The 13882-nt window shown below is 38.7% G+C and overlaps 1 protein-coding gene across 7 annotated transcripts in view; it reads left to right on the top strand.

Moving 5' to 3' along the window:
• The window catches only part of syngap1a (synaptic Ras GTPase activating protein 1a), a 178277-nt gene that overhangs the window by 161603 nt on the left and 2792 nt on the right, over positions 1 to 13882 (top strand). For 4 of the 7 annotated variants that reach the window (XM_046858981.1, XM_046858980.1, XM_046858985.1 and 1 more), the window contains 2 exons: positions 242 to 314; positions 7137 to 11165. In XM_046858981.1, coding sequence (XP_046714937.1) covers positions 242 to 314; positions 7137 to 7397 — 334 coding nt within the window. In that variant the 3' untranslated portion in view covers positions 7398 to 11165. Of the gene's footprint in view, positions 1 to 241; positions 315 to 7136; positions 11166 to 13882 lie in introns of those variants that run through there. The other 3 variants (XM_046858983.1, XM_046858982.1, XM_046858984.1) reach the window with 3 other exon arrangements.

The following is a 13882-nucleotide window of genomic DNA, read 5'->3' as shown; positions in this document are numbered from 1 at the left end:
AGTGAAACCAAATATTTAGAGCTGACTGTTATTTGATGCACCTCTCTATAGACGCAAGGTGCATATAATCTTAGGTTTGTGTATATTATTAGCATGATTGTGATTGCGCTTTGGTGTTGTGTTGTATGCAAACGCCTTGCTGCATGTCCTCTGTAATTTGTGTTGTATGTGTGTGTCGTTTGACTGTTTCGTTCTGTGATTGTGGAGTTTTGTGATCGTGTTGATGTGTGTTGTGTTCCAGGCTGATGGCGGTGGAGGATGAGTTGAGAGGCAGTGGCGAGTCTGACCTCAAATCCCGAATATTTACAGGAGAGGTCTGTCTCTTTCATATACACATACACACGTGCAGCCAACTGCAGTACAGTACTGGCTAAAACACACGTTTCCATGCACTGAGAAACCGGAATTAATTTGATCCATAACCTGGCCTATGTATGTTGAAAAAAAGGACTTTCTGAGGTTAAATACAAACCAACAGCTTTTAACGCCTGTACAACTGCTCATTCATGCAATTATCCAATCAGCCAAACACCACGTTATGGTTCTGTTCTGTTCTACAATACACTTTCCAAACCAAGATTATATTATTGATATATGTGCATGCAAACGTATGCAGTTGCTGTTTTGTCATCCCATTGCAATCGAACTCTTCTTACTGTACCATGTATCAGCGTGCATCAGATCAGATCTTCATTCATCGTCATATTTGTGGTATTTGTGCTCGTATGAGTTTGTTGTGTATTACACAACACTACAGGGTGCTGCGGTGTGTTGTTTGTTTTTTAATTTGCGCCATTATGAACCTTATTTGTTGTATTTGTGAGAAAGTGCAACCTGAATGCAACCATTTTTATGAACAGTGTTTGCATTTGTTTTGGTGGTTTGTGTTTTTGTGGCTTTTTAAAGGAAATATTAGGAAATTTGTAAATTCCTCTTTTGGGATGAATCAATCAATCAATCAATCAATCAATCAATCAATCTATCTATCTATCTATCTATCTATCTATCTATCTATCTATCTATCTATCTATCTATCTATCTATCTATCTATCTATCTATCTATCTATCTAAATACAGATACAGTACTAGATTGATGCTACTCACATTATAGGGGACCAACTAGGTCTCTTATTTCATTCTAAAAGCAGAGCAGCTGCTTACTTTAACACACTACTTGTGTATAGTTCAAACTTTTACTTGTGCTTGTAGATATACAACAAATATATAGATATAGCTTGCTTACAATGGGAGTAAAGTTTTGTGGGGTTTTTTTTTTGCAACCACATACTCTATATCAGCAAAAGCATTGGGACACTTGACCTTTTCAGCCTTAATGTTGTTTTTCCCCAAACTTACCACAAAGCTGGGGGCACACAATTGTTTAGGATCTCACTGGATGCTGTAGCATCAAATTTTCCCTTCACTTCAACAAGGAGACCCAAACACTGCCCCTGTGCACAAAGCCAACTCCATGAAGATATGCTTTACATGAGTTGGACTGGAAGATCTCGAGTGGACTCTAATTTAAGTTGATTTTTTACGTCCAAAAAAAAAAAGTCCAGCCATCTAGCAACTAGATGGAAAGCAGGTTAACCCGTTTAAAAATACAGTGGTACCCTGCTTATCGACCTTAATCCGTTCCTTAAAACCGGTCGAAATGCGAAAAGGTCGAAGAGCGAATGTAATTATCCCATAAGAAATAATGGAAAACCAATTAATCCGTTCCTGACCTCCACCGATACCCATTAATTAACAAATTACTAAATAATACATAAAATGATACAGGTACATAAATAATAGATTTCCGTAAGTTTATTTCACGTTTTCACAAATTATTTCCTGATCAACACTATCACCCACTCGCTGTTTCTCTTTTATCCACAGAACGAGTAATTTTTCCATCTCGTTCATAGCCTGTGGTCTTTGTTTTAAGTTAACATTACGCGACATACTGGGCAAGACATTTGTTTCTTAAATTTTTTCCTTATTGGCCAAATATGTACATATAGTAGACTTAGGTAAATTATACATAGCAACAAGATCTTTGATACGCATACCATTTTCATACTTAGAGATAATTTCTCTCTTTGTCTCCATAGAAATCACATGCCGCTTGGCCTTGACATCACTAGCTTTTTTTAGACCCATATTTCTAGAGTATTTTCACAAATTTAAACAAAAAAAAGACTTTGCACTTCAAACAAAGTATAGTATGTACAATATACACGCACTAAATTGTTATATTGACCGCTAAATAACACTATATTGTTCACAAACAGAAGTTTAATTTACGATAGATGCTCTCTCCACGAAGGCTGAGGCGAGACTGGGAAGATCCTTTCCCTCGCTCCACGTGGGTTGGGGTAAAAAGAAGGTAGATAAGCGGGCATTTGGTCGTTCAGCGGGCGCAAATATCGGTCGAAAAACTGTTCGCTAAGCGAAAAGGTCAATGTCTGAGCTGGTCGATAAGCGGGGTACCACTGTAATAAAAAAGCACCTTGAATTTAAATTACTTTTTAAATCATTCTGCATAAAGACGCACATACATCAGATACTTGCCCACTTCATTAACAAGTCTTGTCCCAGACACTGCAGAGCTTCACAAGATGCAGAGCACACTCCATCCAAACAATGCTGCATAACCACAAACCTTTTTATTCTATCTTTCTGAAAACCTGTCCACTAACACTACAGAGCAAATTGAATAAGATGTATTCTCTATGTCACTTTCAAAAATATTCAATAAATCTAGCATTCCAGCATTCAGACCCAGCAATACCGTTAAAAAAATCTAGAGCAAATCAAGGATCTGGAAACCACCATGGCATATGCTTATAGGAAGGCAGAATTCACAAATAAGACATATTAGTTCCCATAAACTCAAAGGTACATATATATATATATATATATATATATATATATATATATATATATATATATATATATATATACAGTGAGGAAAATAAGTATTTGAACACCCTGCTATTTTGCAAGTTCTCCCACTTAGAAATCATGGAGGGGTCTGAAATTGTCATTGTAGGTGCATGTCCACTGTGAGAGACATAATCTAAAAAAAAATCCAGAAATCACAATATATGATTTTTAAACTATTTATTTATATGATACAGCTGAAAATAAGTATTTGAACACCTGTCTATCAGCTAGAATTCTGACCCTCAAAGACCTGTTAGTCTGCCTTTAAAATGTTCACCTCCACTACTTTTATTATCCTAAATTAGATGCACCTGTTTGAGGTCATTAGCTGCATAAAGACACCTGTCCACCCCATACAATCAGTAAGAATCCAACTACTAACATGGCCAAGACCAAAGAACTGTCCAAAGACACTAGAGACAAAATTGTACACCTCCACAAGGCTGGAAAGGGCTACGGAAATTGCCAAGCAGCTTGGTGAAAAAGGTCCACTGTTGGAGCAATCATTAGAAAATGGAAGAAGCTAAACATGACTGTCAATCTCCCTCGGACTGGGGCTCCATGCAAGATCTCACCTCGTGGGGTCTCAATGATCCTAAGGAAGGTGAGAAATCAGCCCTGAACTACACAGGAGGAGCTGGTCAATGACCTGAAAAGAGCTGGACTACCGTTTCCAAGGTTACTGTTGGTAATACACTAAGACGTCATGGTTTGAAATCATGCATGGCATGGAAGGTTCCCCTGCTTAAACCAGCACATGTCCAGGCACGTCTTAAGTTTGCCAATGACCATTTGGATGATCCAGAGGAGTCATGGGAGAAAGTCATGTGGTCAGATGAGACCAAAATAGACTTTTGGGTCATAATTCCACTAAACGTGTTTGGAGGAAGAAGAATGATGAGTACCATCCAAGAACACCATCCCTACTGTGAAGCATGGGGTGGTAGCATCATGCTTTGGGGTGTTTTCTGCACATGGGACAGGGCGACTGCACTGTATTAAGGAGAGGATGACCGGGGCCATGTATTGCGAGATTTTGGGGAACAACCTCCTTCCTCAGTTAGAGCATTGAAGATGGGTCGAGGCTGGGTCTTCCAACATGACAATGACCAAGCACACAGCCAGGATAACCAAGGAGTGGCTCTGTAAGAAGCATATCAAGGTTCTGGCATGGCCTAGCCAGTCTCCAGACCTAAACCCAATAGAGAATCTTTGAGGGAGCTCAAACTGTGTTTCTCAGCGACAGGCCAGAAACCTGACTGATCTAGAGAAGATCTGTGTGGAGGAGGCCAAAATCCTCCTGCAGTGTGTGCAAACCTGGTGAAAACTACAGGAAACGTTTGACCTCTGTAATTGCAAACAAAGGCTACTGTACCAAATATTAACATTGACTTTCTCAGGTGTTCAAATACTTATTTGCAGCTGTATCATACAAATAAATAGTTAAAAAATCATACATTGTGTTTTCTGGATTTTTCTTTTTTTTTAGATTATGTCTCTCAAAGTGGACATGCACCTACGATGACAATTTCAGACCCCTCCATAATTTCTAAGTGGGAGAATTTGCAAAATAGCAGGGTGTTCAAATACTTAGTTTCCTCAATGTAATTATATAGTCTGTACTTACACATTTTGGAGTTATTTGGCAAAGGAATAATGTGTGGTCCATTAATGTGCAAATAGATAAGGCCATTTCTAAACTGCAGGAGACAGTACTGTTATCACTTCTCCAAGAATTTTTTATGGGTTTTCTTCTTGGGCATGGGTTTCCTCTAGGTACTTCTTCTTGGCTCCCTAAAACACTTTGGTAAATAAGAAAATAAATAGGTCTAAAACAGGGGTCACCAACCTTTTTGAAACTGAGAGCTACTTCTTGGGTACCGTTTAATGTGAAGGGCTACCAGTTTGATATACACTTCTGAAATAACAAATTTTCTCAATTTACCTTTAATTGTATGCTATTATTAATAATTAATAATATTAATCTATGTGAAGACACTGATCATGTTAATGATTTTTCACAATTATCAACAACGAGGTAACAAGGTAGGAAACAGATCAATATCAATATTCGAAACTTTTTTTTTTTCTTCAAATGATCACTTCTACAACATTTTCACTAGCCACTAACAATTTTTAACAAATCATGCACTACGTTGCTTCATGATTTTGCAGATTATCAATTATGTAATATCCAAAAATCAACTTGGAGACCAGTTCTAATCTAATATGAAACATATTTTTAAGTTTTTTTTTTTTTGTATATATATTGTCATTTTTAAATTCATACCAATGCAAGTGTGATTTAAAAAAGAATAGTATAAAAACTAATGTGGTCCTTGCAGGTGACCTAATGCCCGCGGGCACCATATTGGTGACCCCTTTTCTAGGATCACGATTGACCAGTAGATTGCTGAGGTAATATGGAGAGATTGAATACCATTCACCGAAAAAATGTGGATGTTAGTCTATCATCACATATAGGACGGCCAGTCTAAGATTTATTCTTTTCCAACACACAGATCACCATGCATGCGCGGTCAAACACACTATCTAGCATTGTGCGTACATCATTTTGTCTTAGGCATTTTACAGTTTTTCTCAGTTGCTTTGGAGAGTTTCTTAAATCATCCTTTATGTTTGCAAACCAGTAAGTGCATTTCTCTAAACAATTTGTGCAAACAGCACAACACATTGGATACTTTTCTCAAAATCCTAAATTCATCTCTCAAAAGTAAGTATTTGTGTCAATGAACATCTCATTCCCATCAGAATGAAAAGTCCCTTTGTCATTGTTTACAAACAAAATCATCAAAATGTTTAGTCGTGTTGTCACAGTTTCAGGATTTCTTGATATAAACTACGGTTTGGGTTACTATAAGTAAAAATGCACAAAATGTTTACTTCCTTCTGTTTGGTATCTATAAATTTCAGCAGCACAAATTCATTTATTTGATTGCATATTTGAATTATATTGATTGCAAAAGACCAGAAAGGATTCACACTTTTACTGTACTGTACAAAAGTTCGTTCGTTTCTTGGTTGTTCATCCGTTTCCAAAATGTATAATTTTTTACTTTGCTCTGTCTGTAAACACTCTCCAATTAGAGGTTCACAAAATTCACCTTTGACCTGTTTCAAGATTCAAGATTCATCTGCACAATTCATCGATTCAAGTCAAATTTACAAATTTGTAATAGAAATTAAGGATGACCAATTCTAACAACTGGTTTGACCATTTTGCATTCAATGACTTATACAATGAACCGATGTCGAGATGTAATCTATTAAATTATTCTATTACAAAAGCATTCACAATTTGATCAAAGCAACAAGAAATGTTCTAATGATGAGCACAAGTGAGTAAACGATGTGGAGGTTGAACAAGTAGTTTTGAGAAATTTATTTCTGATCTGAGAAACGCTGCAAAGCAACTGAGAAAAACTGTAAAAGTAGCTCGCAAGCAATAAATGTGTGTACACCCCTGAATGGTTGGTATTCTGTCTGGGGCATACTCTTGTCTTGTGCCCAGTTTTTGCTAACAACGTTTGCAACAAACCACAATCCTGAACAGCCTTTCCTACCTCAGTTGTATTTCTGATTCAACTCTTTGTATTTCCACTCCACTGTATTTCCAGTAGCCACTAATATAATATATGCATCTCTATATGGTGTAACTTGTAGTTTGATCAAGAGGCATAAATTATGTAGGTGTAGCAGCGAATTGCATTAATTTCCTGTCTGGAATCGCACAAGTGGAAGTAATTGGATCAGGTTCCTCAGGGTAACTCTCCTGCTGTAGGTCTAAATAGGTAGATTTGGGACCCGGCTGTGGAACCGCAGGGTTTCAGGTGGGAGGGTGTTTGGAGTGTGTAGGGGCTGCAGCACTTACTAGACACCCTCTGCTTTAAACACTACCTTTTCTCTGTATCAACTGGTACTTTTTGCCTCCTAAATGTTCTAGCTCTTTTTCTATAGTATTTTTCTCAGAATGTTTCTGTTCCTTTCACTTGTGGCTTTTTTTTTAATTCTGGGTAACTGCTCCTTGCTTTTCATTTTCCCTTCTTTTTTACCTTTACTTAACATTCTTGATCAGTTGCTCTGTAATGTCATACACGTGGCCCACCTTCCACTCTTCTCCCCCGTTCTCTTTCCCTCTCCTCTCCTCTCCCTCCTTGCCCTCCTGTTCCTCTGTCTGTTAGGATGATCCATATTCCTCTCTGGGTTCGGTTGAGCAAAGCATGGTTCCAGTAGGTGAGGGGGTTCTTCCACTGAACCCCGTCTCGGCTCTCTCTTCCACAACCAGCTCCCCTTGGAACGGAGCTCTCCCTCCCCTGCCCCCAAACCTGCACATCAGCCAGAACGGCGATCTACGTGGCAATACCGGCTTCCCCGGGGCAGCCATCACTTCACCAGCTGGGGCCGCAGCCTTCTGGGCCATGCAGGGAGGGAGGCTGGGCTAGTCATGTGGCCTTTTGGACATTGGGAGAGCTTTGTAATGTGCAAATACACGCGCCTTGTCGCTAGCGAAAATTCTCACATTCCAGCATTCCAGAAGTCTGTGGATGAAAAATCTGCAGCCATCTGTCCATTTTTTCCCCTCACTTTTATCTGTCCATTAATTGGAACCTCAGCCTGAATTGCTAATGATATATATACAGTATATATATATAAAAAAATAAAAAAAATTTATTTTTTATTTAGCAATTTTAGCTGAGATACATGTTTTGAATTTCCTAAGAAGACTAGCTGAGAGGGTTTTTTTTATACGGGGGTCTGTTTAATAGAGTGTGAGAACAAGGTTTCGTCAGGGCTCTAGTGTTCTTTTAAGCTGTGCTAGTTTTTCTTTTTTTTTAATAGATGTGCGCTTTAAAAAATATAGAAATATTTATCCAATCGTTCGTTTGCTTGAAAGTTACTAGTCATAGCAAGAATGATTCATTCAGACGCCAGGTCTAAATGAAGCACACCGATTTATTTCCTATCTCTCCTGGAGAGATTTTCAAGAGGTGGAGATTTTCTTATCAGGATTAGTAAAGTGTTGAGTTATGAGTCATGTCGTTTTTTTTGTGTTTTTTTTCTTCCTTGGTCGATCTTAATCATTCGTGTGTGCTCTTACTTGACTGCCATCGATCACTCATATCATTATCATTATCATGCCCATGCCATTTGCGCTAGCTGATCTGAATGTGTTTCGCTTCATACAGTATGATTTACTCGTCATTTAAAAACCTATAGTGTGAATGCTGTGTGAATTGCACAAATGACACGACAAGCGATTTTTAAAAATGCTACCTAAGATTCCTTGGCAATGAACCTGTCAATCAAAGGCTAAGTGGACCTTCATTGGACACTGAGCCACCTGCTGCCCTCCTGAGCTCACTTTGTCTTTCTCTTCCTTAGCCGATCTATGGTGGGCACACCGGAACATGATTGGACCTCAGCAGCGCGAAAGGATATGTGACTGGACCCCTCACCAGTCCAGGACCCTCTCTTGATTCTGACTGGTTGAGAGAGGAGAGAGAAAGAGGAAGAGCCTGAGGGGAAAAAAAACATAAACAAAACAAAAAAACTCGCTCTGACACATCAAAACCACAATAAGCACACAAAATCTTCTACACAAGAGCACATTGTTTCTATCTCTCTACTACTTTCTCTCCCTCTCTTTTCCTCCCTGAGCCAAAATAATGACAATCACCTCTTTTTTTTCTGTAGTGGATTAACAAATGAGCTACTCGGTGCTGTTTACTCTAATCCTTATTCGGCTATTATTACTTTAGGCACAAATCTTTGGTACAAATTCAAACGACAAACAGAGGGACCTGATTCATGTATCCTGGTTTATTTTTTCCCTCCTTTTTTTTTTTTTCCTCGTCGCCCATATTCCACCTCAGACTTTCTCTCTATGTCTTTCTCTCTCAGCAGGCGTGTTTGTTCTTCTCAGCATGATGGCTGTACGAGGGGGTTGTGTTGATCTTCGTGTGTATACAGTATGCGGTTACGGGTGCGTATTACCAAACTACCGTAACCCACGAGCCTCACGAGCTCTAATAATGACTCTTACGTTTTTTTGTTCTTGTAGTTTTTTTGTTTTTTTGGTGGGGGGGTTTCGTTCGTTTTTCCTATAAAGAGCCTTTTCAATCTTTTTATGGAGGTGTGGTCTTTTCTGAGCCAATCAGACGTCGCCATACTGCTCAGAAAGCCCTTCCTGTGCCGCGCGCTGGGGGCGGCGCCTCTTCTCTGTGCCTAAAGAGCTCTATACAAAACAGGGGAAATAAAAAAGAAAAAAAAAAAAGACACACTTCATCGACAGGAGCGCACAGGACACTCTCTTTTTTTCTTTTTTTGGTTCTTTTTTCAACCTGTGGAGTTTGAAAGAGTATAATGTTTGAATAATATTGTCTCTGTTCGGACGTTGCTGCTTTAATGACTTCGAAGGATCAGCATCCCTTCATCTCATCCGGTCGATGGGACGGGAAACGACGCAGGCGAAGATCCAGCGCCGCCGTGTGCCTACGCGTGTCTGAAAAAAAAGCAGAAACCACCCGCACAGGGGCGAGCGACACCCCCAGTGTAGCCCTGCGTCTGCACGTGAACGACGGGACGTATTCGGCGTAAAAAAAAAACTTAACAAAAAAACGGTGCTTCTGGGCATCGATGCAAACGGATTTGTCTTTTCCTTTGTGAGCGTGTGCATGCATGTGCGTGTGAACTAGAGAACCAGGGAATAGGAACGGGATCGGATGGAAAACACCGAAGGACGACCATGGTTTCATCAGCTAACGGCAGGGACCCGCCTCAAGAGGAAACTGCAGTAAAGACGAAAAAAAATTCTATATGATCGAAGTATTTATATATTTAAAAAAACAAAAAAAAGTCTAGCTTTAGTATTTATAACACTAGACCTTATAGCCCATCTTTATTCTATTAGAACTTTATTTAAGCACAAATATATCCATTACCAATGTACTATATAGTGGTAATGTATTATATACTACTCTCCTAAAGCATGGAGACACGCACATACACACACACTTACACACACAAACGACGATCGTAGAAGGAAGTAGTAGCATCATACCTCATTCGGTCCTACCGTTATCCTCTTCTTTCCATTAGGCGCATCCCATTTTATCGATCCGGCACTTCTGTTCGATTTTCCTCGCCGTTCGATCAGTTATTTTTCGGAGATCCATAGCTGATTTCTTTCGCTCGTGAGCTTCAGTTAGGATTTGGTGTAAATAAGAGCTGAGGATTCAAGACCTGTTCATTTCTATGGTTTTATTCTTTTTTTTTTTTTTTTTTTAATTAAAAAGTTCCTATTGTTTTGTTTTTTTCTTTCCTGATTCTTCCTTGATGTTTGATAGATGATTACACACATATACACCATTAGTTGGTTTTGCTGGTAGGTTTTTAGTCACTTGCTTTTTTTTATTTATTTATTACGATTCTTCTTCTTCTTCTTCTTCTTCTTTTTCTGTGGTGGTTGGAAGTATTGATAAACGTTTGTCTGCACTTCTGATATTATTTATTTAAAAAAAAAAATACGAAAAACAAAAAAAAATCTAACCGTGCCCCGTGCCTAACTGTTCTGGTTCTGAAACTTTGGTCCGTAAGACAGCTCGGCTCCGTTTCGCCAGCTGTGGCTCAGAACTGCTGATAAGTGAAATATGAAGCAGAACCTTCTAGATGCTCTAGTCACCTTTTGTGTATAAAAGTCCTCCTGAGAACGATTGTGCTGGTGAAACATTTCTTCCCCCTCCTCCCATCGTGTAGCGCTATATTCGTTTTTTTTGGAGTCATGAGATTTTTGTATCTAATCTTTCCGAATGAAACGCCCCGAAGCGGGTCGACTCCTACCCTTAAACTTAGCCATAGACATGGACAAGCCATACACACCCTGTCCTTCTTACGGGCTTTAGGAGCGTAGGAATGTATATATTTCTATTAGAAACCACCGAAACACGTACCTGGCGAAAGGAAAGGCTCAGTGTTTAACCGTGTGGGAAACCTCAGCGTATGGAGAAATGTTGTGAATGTTAATATTGTTAAGAAGACAATTATTCTATTCGAAATATGACTATAATTGTAATTATCATTGCTTTCATTTTCTCGATGCTATGATTCTTGATTGATCAGAAATTTCTTTCATTTTGTGAATATGAGTTTACTATTATTCCAGAAAGTTTAAATAATTGGACAAATTAATAAATAGATATATGCTAACCTTTCACAGCAGTTTCCTTATTCTTTTTTTTTTGCAATCAGAAATACAACAATAATGGTATGGAAGCTCCAACGCCACTGATTATACAGACATTTATAGTGTGTGAATTTATTTAGATGGAGTTTGAGGTCCATGACAGTCACAATAGAAACAGAGTGCAGGTTCGAATCCCAATGATGCCACAGGTTGACTTATTCCTTAAAAGATTACCACTTTATTCATGTATTGCTACGACTTTAATCCGTAATCTTTGATTTTTTTATGATTTTTTTTAAACCTGGGATATTCGAAGAAAGAATTTCATTGTACTGGAAAGTATAAATGAAAAGCGAAAGTCCCTTTCTTTCTTTTTTTTTTTCAATGTAAAATTTCTATCTTTTTGAAGCCGGGTTCTTTAAAATATTCCAACACGTCTTTCTACATTATAATTTTTTTTGAAGAGGGTGCGCCATAATGTATCGTTCATCCGGCGGTCTTCACATGACACGAATCCGCAGGTCACCGAACTTCAGAAAGCAGCAAAATGTTCACGGTCTCCACCCTTCACGTGTACAAATGTAGGTCAATGGAAAGAATAGTGTAGTGCGATCGCAGCCCAGGGTTGGAGGGATGACATGACTGTCACCGCGCTGTCAATCACAGGGACGCTAACCAATCCAGGAGCTTAAATATGTGGAAGAGGGCAGATAGCAAGTTTCTCCAAATCTATTACGCTGCCTTTGGGTAAGATGGAACAGTTGACTGGCTTTGTAGTGTCCCAGAGGAAGATCTTTTACCTCCTCGACCATTGATGGAAGCTGACAATACACACTGGGGGAAAATATGATGCCCAAAACTGTGCCTAAATCTTTAGTAAACTGTAAATGGGAGCATTTAGTTGACAAAAGATATCGTAGAAATTTCACTTTAGTTAAATGCTGAAGCTGAGGATTTTTCTGTAAGAAATTTCAAGTCAGGAGTGAAAACATTTATCATTCATATTTTTATTCAGCTTTAGATTGTTAGCATCTCAGTATACCGCTAGCATCAAACATACATACTGGGGTTCAATTCTGTGCAGTATCTCTATTTAAAATAAAATATTACATCAGTTCATCTAGAAGAGGATGAGCGCTGAGATGATCGTGAGTTCAGGATGGTTCTTCATCAATCATTTTCATATAAATGAAAACCTGAACATGTATCCACTTTCACACGATTTTCAAATGTTAATGCTCATATCAAAAACATTAAAATCACACACAAAAAAGCCGTTCATGCTAACATGAGGAACAACTTATGAGAACTTTGTTGCAAGGTGTCGTTTGTGAATAAAACAAAAAAAAGTGTGATGTATTGAATTTGGATAATTTCTTCATTTCAGGAGTCATTTTTCTGGCAAAGAAATAAGGCCCAGCCCCTCACTGAAAAGTAACTAGCACAGGACTAACAGCGCTTGCTAATATTTTCATCGCAAGTGCAGTTCACCCCAGATTCAGCAGAGGGCAGCAAACATACCGCTAACATTCCACGTCTTTGGACAAGAAAACGAAATCTTTGTGACAAAAATGTTTTCTTCTTTCAGTGTTTTTATGATCACAGTGTCCCCGTACGCATGTCCTTTTTCGGTATGAAATGTCCTGTCCTTCACCTTTCACATGTAAAAGAAGTTTATAGAGCAAAGTACTTCAGACTACTGCAGGTACCTGAGGAGTGGCTAAATCCTAGACACAATATTTATTGCTTATTTGTTCGCTGTTGCTGAAGAATTTGTTGTTCTTGGCATAAAGAGGGACAAAAACCAGACAGACTTTTTTATATTAATAATAGAAGACTGAACTCCATGTTTCAGAAGGCACCAGTTTCTAAAACCTGCAGCACATTTTCCTAATCAGTGGATAAAACGAAAAGACACACATCTTCTCAAAGCCATTGTATCCTCCAATATGGTGAGACATCATATACACTTAGGCCCAGAAATATTTGGACAGTGACAAGTTTTTTATTTTAGCTGTTTACCGAAACATTTTCGAAATAGTTATATAATTAATATGGGCTTAATTCAGTATGGGCTTAGTTCAGACTCTCAGCTGATGGTATTTACATCAAAATTGAAAAAAGGGTCTAGGAATTACAGCTCCTTAATATGTAGCCGCCTCTTTTTCGAGGCACCAAAAGTAATTGGACAATTGCCTCAAAAGCTATTTCAGGGGCTGCATGGGCTGTTCCCTCATTAATCCATCATCACTTGAGCAGATAAAAGGTCTGGAATCGATTCCAGGTGTGAAATTCCAAACCCACAATAAAAGTGAAACAGATCATCATTAGGATGAAAAAACATGGTGAAGAAAAACCACTTCACAGCATCTGCCAAAGTGAAGAACACGCTGCAGGAAGTAGGTACACCTACTTCCTGCTGTGAAGCATTCTCCTACCGATATACCCTATGTCCCTCCTCTGCACATGTCCAAACCATCTTAATCACACCTCCCTCACCTTGTCTCCAAAACGTCCTACATGTGCTGTCCCTCTAATAAACTCATTTCTAATCCTGTCACTCCCAACGAACATCTCATAAAGAGACGACTTCAAGGGAGCAAATACAGAGGGTTCACCACAAGGTGCAAACCATTAATCAGCCTTAAAATTAGAAAGGCCAAATTAGTCTTTGCCAAAAATCTTTGAAAGAAGCCAGCCAGTACTAGAACAGCATTCTTTGGACAGATGGAGCTAAGATCAACC

This window comes from Silurus meridionalis, chromosome 10, assembly GCF_014805685.1.
Source record: "Silurus meridionalis isolate SWU-2019-XX chromosome 10, ASM1480568v1, whole genome shotgun sequence".
Taxonomy (NCBI): Eukaryota; Metazoa; Chordata; class Actinopteri; order Siluriformes; family Siluridae; genus Silurus; species Silurus meridionalis.
The sequence above is the reverse complement of the archived record's forward strand: the minus strand, read 5'-3'. Positions and strand labels throughout refer to the sequence as shown.